Source organism: Eschrichtius robustus, chromosome 21 (assembly GCF_028021215.1).
Source record: "Eschrichtius robustus isolate mEscRob2 chromosome 21, mEscRob2.pri, whole genome shotgun sequence".
Classification (NCBI taxonomy): Eukaryota; Metazoa; Chordata; class Mammalia; order Artiodactyla; family Eschrichtiidae; genus Eschrichtius; species Eschrichtius robustus.
The window spans coordinates 20,783,470-20,795,272 of record NC_090844.1 but is presented as its reverse complement, the minus strand read 5'-3'; the positions used below and the strand labels follow the sequence as shown (position 1 = coordinate 20,795,272).

The 11,803-nt window shown below is 36.3% G+C and overlaps 1 protein-coding gene across 3 annotated transcripts in view; it reads right to left on the bottom strand.

The window, feature by feature from the left end:
- Positions 1 to 2,406: 2,406 nt before the first annotated feature.
- Positions 2,407 to 11,803, bottom strand: part of SGCZ (sarcoglycan zeta) — a 312,358-nt gene continuing 302,961 nt past the window's right edge. For all 3 annotated transcript variants that reach the window (XM_068532068.1, XM_068532071.1, XM_068532069.1), the window contains 2 exons: positions 9,136 to 9,259; positions 2,407 to 2,601 (listed from right to left, as the gene is read on the bottom strand). In XM_068532068.1, the coding sequence (XP_068388169.1) occupies positions 2,407 to 2,601; positions 9,136 to 9,259 (319 nt within the window). The remainder of the gene's footprint in view (positions 2,602 to 9,135; positions 9,260 to 11,803) is intronic.

Sequence of the window (11,803 nt, the reverse complement as noted above, 5' to 3'; positions counted from 1 at the left end):
ACATGTGAATTCAAAATTTGACAGCCCCTCACTGGAATTGGTTTTAACACTTTTTATCTTTTCTCCTCTCATGACATATAGTTTAAAATTTCGACGGCCCCTTTCACCTTCTATAATATTTGCTCTTGGAATTAGAACATGTTAGAGCTGGAAGGAATCTTAAGAGACCATTTGATTCAATGCTTTTGTTGCAAAGTTGAGTAAACTGAAGCCTGGAGATATTCCCAGACTGCCTAAATCAGTTTACCGATTAGCAGAAGACAGAGCTGAGATTAGAAACAGGGCTAATCACTAATCAAAAGAATTGTTCCCATTTGACTAAGAAACTTTCTAATTGTTTTAATTTAGGGATGTTTAGAACTTGGATATGTCTCAAATTAATACATAGCATTTTCCTAAAAGGTCCGTACAGTGATTAGCACCCATAATTTATCATAATTTCTTGTGTTATACTTCGTGTGAGTATTATGCAAAAACCAATGGGAGGATTTCTCATAGTAACTTCTAATGTTTTAGCTTAAATAAATTAAACTCCTGTGTTAGGATATGACTTTTTAAGCAATTGCACATCTTAATTTTTACTCCAATATTGACTTAAGGTTTTATGTAATAACCCCCAAACACAAGTTCTATTTTAAGAGTAATAAAACTGCACTAGCTTTCTGACTTTTCTGCTGAGTACAGAATACATTTAGTGGAATGGAGGTTTTTCAGGTATTCGATGTGTTACATTATCCCAACAAGAGAATTCTGGTCAAACGGTTCACTTTGTTGCTTGCCTTACTCAGATTTCTTACTTTCACTAATCAGATTATTTCTATAAATTCCAGTCTCCCACTTCACCCTGTGCTGCACAGTCCTGAACTCCAAAGATTCTACAGCCATGGACCTCCAAACTGAAAACTTCCACACACCTGTAATCGTGTGTGCATGGGGGAGAAAAAGATGGACTGACGTGTGAAAATTAAAGACTTACCTTAGAGTAATCAAGTCATCTTCCCAGAACAGGAAATAGCTAATACAATTTTATGTTCTTGTGTTCTATAAGGTGCGAGAGTTCGAGTTAAGGAGTGTTGTAGTAAACGCGTGGGCAGCATTCTGGAGTTATTTATCAGCAGCTAATTTACAAAAAGAAGCATCGGAGGATGGAAGCAACTATGTTCTCTGATTCGGGGTAGCTTAACAGTCTAACAAAAGTAACCAAATATTAAGAGCTGCAAAGGAATGTGACTAAATTCCTTAAAATATGAATCTAATGGAGTAAACACATTTTCAACATGTTCGCTAACATTTGTATGTCTTACTGTTTAAGCGGGGATTTTCACTTTAATTTCTACCGTCCTTAAGTCTTAATCTCCAATAAAAAGTACATAGATATAATTCTGTAGATGATATTCCAATGGAAAGTGAATTCATTCTCAGCATTAGGCATCACAGTTTTTATTTAGAGGATGTTTGAATTTTAGCAGTCCGAGTCAAGTATAAAGTGAATGAAGCAAACAAAAATTGTACTCTTAGAACCTAGTTGTAAAGGATATCATGTAAATTAAAAAAAAAAAAAAAGATCTATGGATTCCACACCATCGGTAGGTCCCTCTCAATCCTACCTTATATTGCAATAAATTAGATACTTGGTTAAAAGCAAATACGTCACATGCAATAGCCAAGTACATACTATATAAGGTCATTCAGATCTGACAAATGATGGTATAATGGCATTTTGTTAATTCTGTAAAGATTCTATTGCTGAGCTTTCAAAATTACCTAATGTACCAAATGCTAGAGTTAGTAGACAAAGAGTAACAACACATTGAATTTAAAGAAACAAACAAAACTCAGGGTGGGATTCTGTCTTGTCTTGTTTTGTTAAAAACCATGTATTGAATTTAATTTTTAGTAAAGCAAGCATTACATAATGCTTTAAAATTTTAAAATTCAGGGATAAAAGTTTACATCCAAAAAGATGAATGGAAAATTGTGCTTTCAGACTGTAGAACTAGTTTTCTTACAGGGTTACCCATTTCATCTTGCCATTGGACACTGGGAATTTCATCTATGTCATGTATGTGTGTGCAGTCCATATCCAGGTCCTGCAAAAATCTGAAACTGTGTGCTTCACTTCACATAGCAAAGGCACCTATGTTATTCTCCCTTCTGAGCAAAAGTTATGATCCAGTTTTCCTGCTGAAGATGGTTTTTCCACTGTTCTGTCACTCACACTCTCCGTGTCGAGCAGTACAGAAAATCACGAGAGAAGGTGGCACGAATCCCTGCTTACACTGGAAGGAGTTGCTCTGTGGACCATTTGGAGAAGCTCTGGACTGATCACGAGGGAAACGGAGCAGAACTGTGAAGGAGACGGACGGGAACAAAAGGCTATTCTGGTGTGAGGAGAAATCAGTCAGTTCAGCTCCACAAGCAGATGTTGCTACCGGACTGACAAGTCGACCCGGCCCCGGCTGGAGACAGGTACAGTTTGCCGTTGGGGCAGACACACAGTTCATACACTGTCTGCCGAGAGTGGGAGGAGCTGGGTGAAGAAGAGGAAAAAGAGCCGGTCGGCAGGTTTCCCAGCCGGATTGTATCCGCATTCAAAAATATCTAGGGGGAAAGAAATTGCATTTTAATTCCTTTTAGCATCCTATATTCTTAAGAGCTTTACAGCATGGTCTAATAAGAAAGACCACAGGACAAACAATTTTGTTGGTTTAGCTGCCAAACCTTGTTGAATGAACAAATTGCGTGCCTACGGTACAGCCCAAACGCTCCGCGGCTACCTGAGCCTTTGAGACACGGTACATCCTGAGAGAATGCCCTCGAAATGAAAAGCAAGATTGTATAATCTGCTTAAGGGGCCAACCCAGTTATTCAGACACCACAGAAAATGAATGATTTTGACTGTCTTTTAATTTAACTTAAACATGCCAGTCTAAAGAATATACAAAGAAATAAGGATGTTTATGGAGATGCCGTTAGTGAAGTGATGGGCAATTAATTAAAAAAATTCTACTCTCTGGTTTAATTTTTTTTTAAATACTCATAAAGTCACGTTGACTCCCAATCTACACCAAGTAGTTAATATGCACAGTAAATAACAGATAATTATTAGATATAATCAGGTTTGAAGACTCCATGAAATACATTACCTGTACTTAACACCCATGTTGCTAAATCTTCTAACTTGCAAAATTACTTCACTTATTCCAAATCATGGATACAACACTTTCAGGGCCAGAGATCATATGGTTTTGACATGCATGGGGAACGGTCCAAAGAAAGGAAAATTGGATCATGAATTTGAATGAGCAAAGAAACAAACTCTCTCTAGCTATGTCTTGATTCTATTGTTAGGTAGCTAATTACGGCCTAAAGGCATCTCTAAATTGACAGGAGAACCAGAGAATATTCCATTTTCTACACATTTGCTCTCACCCAAGTCCTAATCATTTCTTACTAAGACTCTTGCAATAGCCCCCTAATTGGCCTGCCAGTGGCTACCCTTGTCCTCTTACAGTCTATTGTACATGCTGTTGGAGTGAACTTCTAAGAAATGCAAACCAAATCATGTCCTACCAGCGCTCAAGTTTCTCTAACGGCCTCCCATCATGCTTAAAATGAATCTAGATTCCTTTCCACGGCCCACAAGCCCTGTGTGATCTGGCCTTTCTCTCTAACATCACTTCCTATAATTATTCTTGCACGAGCTCTCACATTTTCTCAAACACACCAAAACAACCCTGGCCTCAGGACTTTTTAACTCCTCATTTTCCTAGCCTGAAAAACTTTTCTCCAAATATTTACAAGTGGGGATAGATATTAACAGGGTGGTTAGAGAACAGAGGTAGGAGGGAGATTTCCAGTTTGCTTTTTTTTTTTTAAACTTTTTTTTTTTAAATTAATTAATTTATTTATTTTTGGCTGTGTTGGGTCTTCGTTTCTGTGCGAGGGCTTTCTCTAGTTGTGGCAAGCGGGGGCCACTCTTCATCGCGGCGCGCGGGCCTCTCACTATCGCGGCCTCTTTTGTTGCGGAGCGCAGGCTCAGTAGTTGTGGCTCACAGGCCTAGTTGCTCCGCGGCATGTGGGATCTTCCCAGACCAGGGCTCGAACCCGTGTCCCCTGCATTGGCAGGCAGATTCTCAACCACTGTGCCACCAGGGAAGCCCTGTTTGCCTTTTTATGCTTTAAAATTTTTTGAAATATAGGAATCTATGGCACACTAAGAATAAGCCAGAAAAAGAATTCCTATACCATAGACATGTATACTTTAGATTAATTTTAGATGTGAGCATATTTGTCCGGATCTCTACTAAAAGGTCACCCTCTAAAAGAGGACTTTCCTAACCATCCTATTAAAGTAACACAAATCCATTAACCTCTCCTTAACAGCTTTACTTCACTCTGTAGTAACAATCTCTTCTTAACATTATATTGTATATTTGTTCATTTATTATTTCTCTTACTTGCAAGTAATATCTATGCAGGCAGGGCCTGTCATTGGTTCAAGACTATAGAACAGTGCATAGGATTGTGCCAGTACAAGTTGCATGAAGTAATGCTTTTCCTTCACCTTGTACTTGTCTCTCTCCTCTAGGGTACGATTCTCACCCTCCACCAAAGCCCAGTTCATCTGCTTCCTCCTCCACGGACCTTTCCCTAGTGCCCCGAGATGGAAAGACTCTTCTTATTTGGCTCTCCTGCAGCAGTTTATTATTAATATCTTATTTTGCTCATCACTTGGCAGCTTATTTTATAGTCATATTGATATATTACTTTCCCTAATAAACTATGTCCTTCTTGAAGGTAGAATTAAGTCTGAATTTTTTTATAACTTCACAGTGCTTGACCCTGCATGTACAGCTTCCATGTAATACAAATAGTTGTTGAATAAATGGATAGATTATGAAATAAAAATGATTGCATTTACCAACAGTATTCAAAGTTAAGAAAGCATAATTAAAGTTTTTGTTTGTAGGTATTGAATGTTGAAATTTATTACTTCATAATTTCTTCTAGGTTAAGTGACAGGAAAGCAAAGAGAAAGGACTTCTATATTTTTTAAGATGAATTTTTATTTTTCTGATTCGAAAGTTAAAAGTGCACAAAACTAAGTAAAAAAAAAAATGACAACATATTTTTGGGGTATAAATGCTGGGCCTCATTTCTTCCTGCTCTGTGTTTCCATGATGAGGGACATCAGTGAGTGTAATACCAATTGCTACACCCTGTGGGTTCTTTCACTCACTTCTCCACGGGGGAGGAGGCATGATTCCTCTTACTGGTTGAGTTTGACAGAGAAACTGGGCTTGCATGGCATATACTCCTTTCTTCCCTTCTGCTGAGGAGTTGGCATGCCTGCAGAGAGTAGATATTCTCAAGCTTTGCCAATGCCAAACGTATTATAAAGACAAGCTCTGGGACTGTGGGGTTTAGGTCTGCATATGTGGAGGTTAGTTCATGCTGAAAAAGTGTTAGGAGCTGGTGTTTTGTCCAAGAAACCTTGTGATATAGACAATAAAGAATGGAACATGGAAAGCTAAAGAACATGTGGATAAGGAGGCTCATGTAGGATTAATCAAATGACTGGAAGATATTGTCAGTGGTTCATTTCTTAGTAAGCACAGAAGCAAGTGTTACTGGCAAGCCCTGGTGGGTTTCAGAGGCTTGCTGACACCAGGCCACATCGCTGGGTTTTATAGTTTGGAACTGATTGCCTTCCCATTGGTGTAGCCTAACTGAATAAATGTGGAGAGTAGCTGTTTTTATACAGGTAGGACATGCAGGTGGCAGCCTCAGAAAGCAAGCCCAGCTGTGGTGGCCTTATCAATGGAGTTAGCCTTGAATCTTATGGTATGTGGCCTGCTTCAGTTTAGCTATAGCTGTGCCCTCCAGCTCTCCTATCCATTTACAGGTGACTCTTGATCATATTTGGTTATGTGGCAATACTTAATTCCATCATCTTCTGAGATCCACATTGTAGCTTCACCCATATATGGGAGGTAGATTTTTATTAACAGGTAAATTAAAATGAATGGGGCCTTTAAAAAGAGAAAAAGGGGGTTAATTATATGGGATGGGTGATAACTAGAACTTTGGTGGTGATCACTTTGTAGTATATACTTTGTATACTTTGTATATATACTCTGTATACTTTGTAGTATACACATGTGAAATTATAATGCTGTACACCTGAAACTTACACAGTGTTATATACCACTTTTACCTCAATAATAATATAAAATTATAAAAGAAATAATAAAGGAACAAAGAAAGGATAAAGAAAAAGAAGGAATATAAATAAAATTCTGAATTTCGTAAGTTAGCCTCACAGATATAACATCCATCCATAGAAGGATGAAAGATTGAATAAATGATGGCTTTAAATTTAAAAATAAAAAGAAAGAAAAAGAAAAGAAAGGGGAGAAAAAATATTTTCTTGGTTTGAGACAGAAAACTAAGTTATGAGATAAAAAGGGGTGTTGTATATTGATTCTTTCCAACCCTACATTGCTCAGCTTTTCCAGGCTTCTGCAGCTTGTATGGACTCCCTCATACCTCTTTCTGTTCTGCTTAAGGCACTTACTATGACACTGCTCACTTTCCAACTTCTAAAATTGATATTTCTATTCCATATCGTCCTATAAACCATATAATCCACTTGTTGTGAAACTCTTCCTGGTACTCGTAATGACACCCCTGAGCTTTTAAGTCACAGCCCATTGTCTTCTCTCTACCAAGAATCCATTTATTCCATTCTTACCTGTTGAAATCAGACCTATCACTGTAGTAGAACATTTAATCAGTTTGCAAGATTAAAAAATTGTGTCAAAAAAAAAAAAATTGTGTCATCTTGTAACATATGTTATTAAGTTATTGCATTGCATATGCTATTATAACTTTCAATGTTTTGCCTACAATTGTCATTCATGTTGTTTTCAGAGCTGAATTTGAAATTCCTTGCAATACGGTGTCTGAAATGAATGAAACTTCTGCAGTGCAGAACTTTGTGTGCAATTTCATTCTTACTTATTTTGGTTACCTCAACACCATGTTTGCCCTGATCTTAATTAATTTAAACACTACCTAAGAGTAGGGACTTTATATTTTTCTGTATTATTTAATAATTGGTGGATCTGCCTTTCTGTGGCATAGTCAATGAAGCATAGAGAAAGATTTTATATCATTTCATACTTCTTCCTAGAAAAATTACATGCTATTTCATTCTAATAGAAAGTGCTGTGCTTTTCTGTATATTTATTTTATTAATATAAAAAATGGCCACAGCTGAAAGCTTTTGGCTGTGACTTATTTACAGCATAATACTCAATTCACAATTAAATGCTAATCTGTAATTGAATTCAAGGATTCTGCTGATACTTTGAATAAAAGAACATAAGTAAAGTGGTGCATAAATAGAAGCAGAATGGAGATTAATAACCATCAATATTTATTATGAGATGATTCATTATGAATAATTTGAAGGAAATGATTAGCATGATAAAAATGCTTTAAAAAAGATGAGGTATTTAAGAAAGATTTCTCTCTTGCTGTGGTAGACAAAGTATTGTAGTCTGCAATTGTAGTGGGAAGAAATCCTGAAAGGTAATATGGATATATGTTTTCAATATTATAAAACATATTTCTAGATTATTTAAGCTGTAATATCAGATAAGATGCTAATGATCCTGGCAATAAGTTTGTTTATAAAAAGGAAGCCAAATGTGTAATACAAATTTATCTTGAATCAATAACTGAGATACTGGTATAAAGGTAAGAAAGGAACATCCTCTTCTTGATTCTATTAATGTCTGCCCTCATATTTACATCTGAAGAGGCCCGAAATGCTCCAGAGGGTCACTCTCAAATCATCCTTCCATGCTTTTTCTTCTCAGCTTGACCTTTATAAACTCATTAAAAAAATAAATAAGCACACGAAGGAAGAAAATATTAAGGGAATTAATTGGTGGAAACAGCAGCACAACAGATTTAGACCTTCAAGGACTTTGGGAATTGTGGTAAAAATATACAGAATCGAATATGTATTATGCATAAGGCTTTGAAATAATGAAGGTAGAATTAAAAACAAACAAGCAAACAAGAGAGCAACTACCAAGATGTCCAGGCAGATTTGGAAAAAAGCAACAGATGAGAATCCTAGAAATGAGTAACAAAATTACTGGAATTAAAAGCCCAATGTAGGGATTGAAGAAGAGATTAGATATTGAGGAGGAACCTGGCATGTAGATCTGAATAAATAGGCAGAGTGAGGCATAGGGCAATAAAGAAATAGAAATGAGGAAGGAGAGGCTAAGAGATCTGGAAGGTAAGGGAATGAAAAGACATAACATTTCTTCAGAGAGTCTGAAAAAGGCCATAGAGAAAAAGGGGAGAGGGAATATCTGAAGACGTAATGCTGAGGAATTTCCAGAATGAACAAAAATGTGATTCTGCAGACACAATAGTCACAATGTATACAGCAAGTAAAGGAGACAAAATAAATACCTGCCTATCACATTCCAGTGAAAGAATGGAAGCCCAAAGACAAAGGGTTCTTTAAATCAGGCAGTAAGAGAAAGAAGAGGATCTTTAAAGGAATGAGGACAACAGAGTTTAAACAGACTCTTGGGTGAAATAAAGCAACATGGAAGAAAAACAGCATGTATCTCATCTAATAAATAATTGGGTGAAATAGCAAACTAAACTTTTGCTTTTTGTTTCCCTTTTAGAAAAATATAGGTACTATTTCTATTGAAACAAACACACAAACTTTCAAAGCACTTTTTGGAAAAACTTTTTGAAGACCAAAATGGAACAGAGACAGCAAAGACTGCCTTCATTCTGGGTATTACCCTGATATTCATTCCATTCATCTGTTGATTTCTGAAACTGCAGGAACTTAGATGCCCCACTTATAAATGACTTATGAATGAATATCTTTCAGTAGAAAATAAATGGAGCTTTGACTTATGAAAATAACATTAGGTTTACCCAGTTCCATATTTAAGAAGTATTAATATTTTCATAATTTGAGCCCTCTTATGAAGTAGTTCCTTCTGTTTCTCCTGGAATCATATGCATATAATTTGAGAAGAAGCACCCTCCACAGTAAAAGGCCAGTGTCTACACCTCAGAACTCACCTCCCCCTCTGTGGACTGCAAATGGAGCTCCTTCCTGCAGGCAGCCTTGAAGTCTCCAGCTGCAGCACTCATCTGGACCCCCCGGGGAGCTTCCATTATCAAGGACCTGGTTGGTGATTCAAGCCTTAAACAAACAAACAAACAAACACCTTAATATTGATAAGAAAAAAAGTTTACATTGGACTCAAAGATAATGTTGGTCAACTAAAACAAACAGGCAGGCATAAATACAAATCCTTGCCATTTCCAAAAAGAAAAAATGCTAAAATGAGTTTTAGAAAGATTTTTGATTGCTTTATCTATTTTTTGGCTCTTTCTTCATTTGTTAGCATCAATTATTAACCCTCATTTGTATGATGATTTAGTAACAGTTTCTTGTGTTGTTTCCCTTCACAATGCACATGAAAAGTAGGTTGTGGTAGTTTACTAGTTTAAATCTATTACACATTTTCAATATTAATGATGGAGTCTTAAGAAATAAATTTCTCGAAAGTTAGCATGAAAGTATCCCTCAGTAAAGAGTCCTTGTCTTGCAAAGATGAGAGAGTTTTAACGAAAATCATTAATATTGCAAACTTCCAAATGTGCCCAGTCAAAATTCTGTAAACTAAAAAATTCTCAAGGGACTCTTTACACTTCTAGACATTAATTAAAATGAAGACATAAGATATTTCCTACATCACCTGACCTCTATCGGCCCAAGAAAATGTCCACAGAATGAATGACATTAGTCTGAGAAAGAAAAATTAAATGAGGGGTGATATACAAGTGTTTAGATAGATGTGCCTGCAAAAAAGATAGTTGGGAGGCATTTTCAAAATTATCTCCAAATATAAACCTAGAGAAAGAGCAAAGGAAGGCAAAATACAGAAACAAGAATACAGTCGTAAAAAGCACTTGGTGTGATAAGAGATCTTATCCTGGAGTTGATCATTTTGGATAATAGCTTGCTCTGGGGCTGTAATTGCCTGTGTTCCTCGTGACCTCGCGACTTCAGGACAAGAGTCCCTTCAGGCTCACATTCACCATCATCCAGAGCAACTGGTCTCCTTTGAGGCTACAGTCCCTGTGTGGTTTTTCAGAGAGAACCACACCAAATAGTTTGAGCACTGAAGATCAGCCCTCTCTCTCACTAGTAAAGTTGAACTTAAACACTTGAAAGTGATATTGAAGGACTAGAGCCAGTATTTTGAAGAAGTGATTTCAACACTTTAAAATTTTTTTCACTCACTAAAGCAACTTTGAAACTTTCATCCCTATAGGCCTTTTGGATATCTTCATAGAATCTCTGGAGGGTGAGGTTTTGAATATACATATTTTAAAGAAATGTCTGTTTTTTTTAAAACACAAATTACACGTTTTCACAGAATATTTGAAAACTTCAAAAAGAATCACCCATAATTTTTTTCATTCATAATCCTTATACTTTGCACAGAGTATCTAAATTTCAAAATCTGAATGTTTAAATATATATTTATAAGTGATGTCCTCTGATACACCCACAAATATTCACCATCTTGAATAATATATCTGTGACCATTTCTTTTTCCACTTGTTATAGACCATTTCTATAACATTAAATGTAATTACATAAGTTTCGGTATGATTGAACCACTCAATCAGAAGTCAGATAAGAACTTAATTAACATGAATTAACGTTCTGAAACATTATGAATCTGACATTGAAGGAAACACAACTTGTAAGCGGGAGCAAAAACACGCTTATTTTATCAAATAATTGATATGGTTTAGTTTGTTTCCAAGGATATGGGGTTGGGATATTTATATATTTGACAGTAAAATATCTGTATTAAGTGTGAACATTTTTTGTACTATACTTTTACCCTATTTCTGCTAGAGCATTAAAATATAGTAAGTGCTTCTGGGTTTTTGAGTTTTTCCATTCTCATCCTTACTAATTATTTAACTTAAAAATCTTAATTGTCTTCATCTTCACTTTAGACCTCAGGTACCCATTGCCAGTCTTGCTATAGAGTGTTTTGCTAGCATTGACTTAGAGGATCCCTATTCAAAGAGGCAGTAAAGATGGAGAGCTGGCTAGACCTGGGTTCAGGAAAGTGAGCCAGCAGCAATAAATTTCAGTTTTATCATCTCTAAAATTGACAATTATAATGTTTTCTTATAGGATTGTAAGGAATCTCTTAAATTGATTAAGGGAAATAGCTATGTAGTGGGATAGTAGTTTGAAATGTATGGGATTTCCTCCCTGTCCCATTTCCTTGCTTCCTTTGCCATTCCCCATTCACTAAACATTATCCTTTGCCAAAAATGGTGGACGATAGAGCAGAGAAGCTGTTAAAGATATTTTGTGTTTCTTAATGTTACAGACATTTTGAGTTGAAAAAAAACCTTAGCCATTTATTGTGTTGAAAATGATTCAGCACATAAACAAAAACAGAGAAGAAAACCAACATCAGTGAGACCTTGTTGTTTATTTCACGAGTTGGAGAAACTGTTTTCTTGATTCACAGGCTAGAGAAGATTTGGAGAGAAATAAACAGAATTGGTCTTGAATGGCTCTCTGTGTTCTGCTACCTGAGGTCAAGTCCTAGGTTGTGGGACCTTTATTCTTTAGGTGTTAGAGGTCTGAGGAGAGAGTGATATTTCAGGATAACTGAGGACAAGAGACCACAAGATCCCCAAAGGA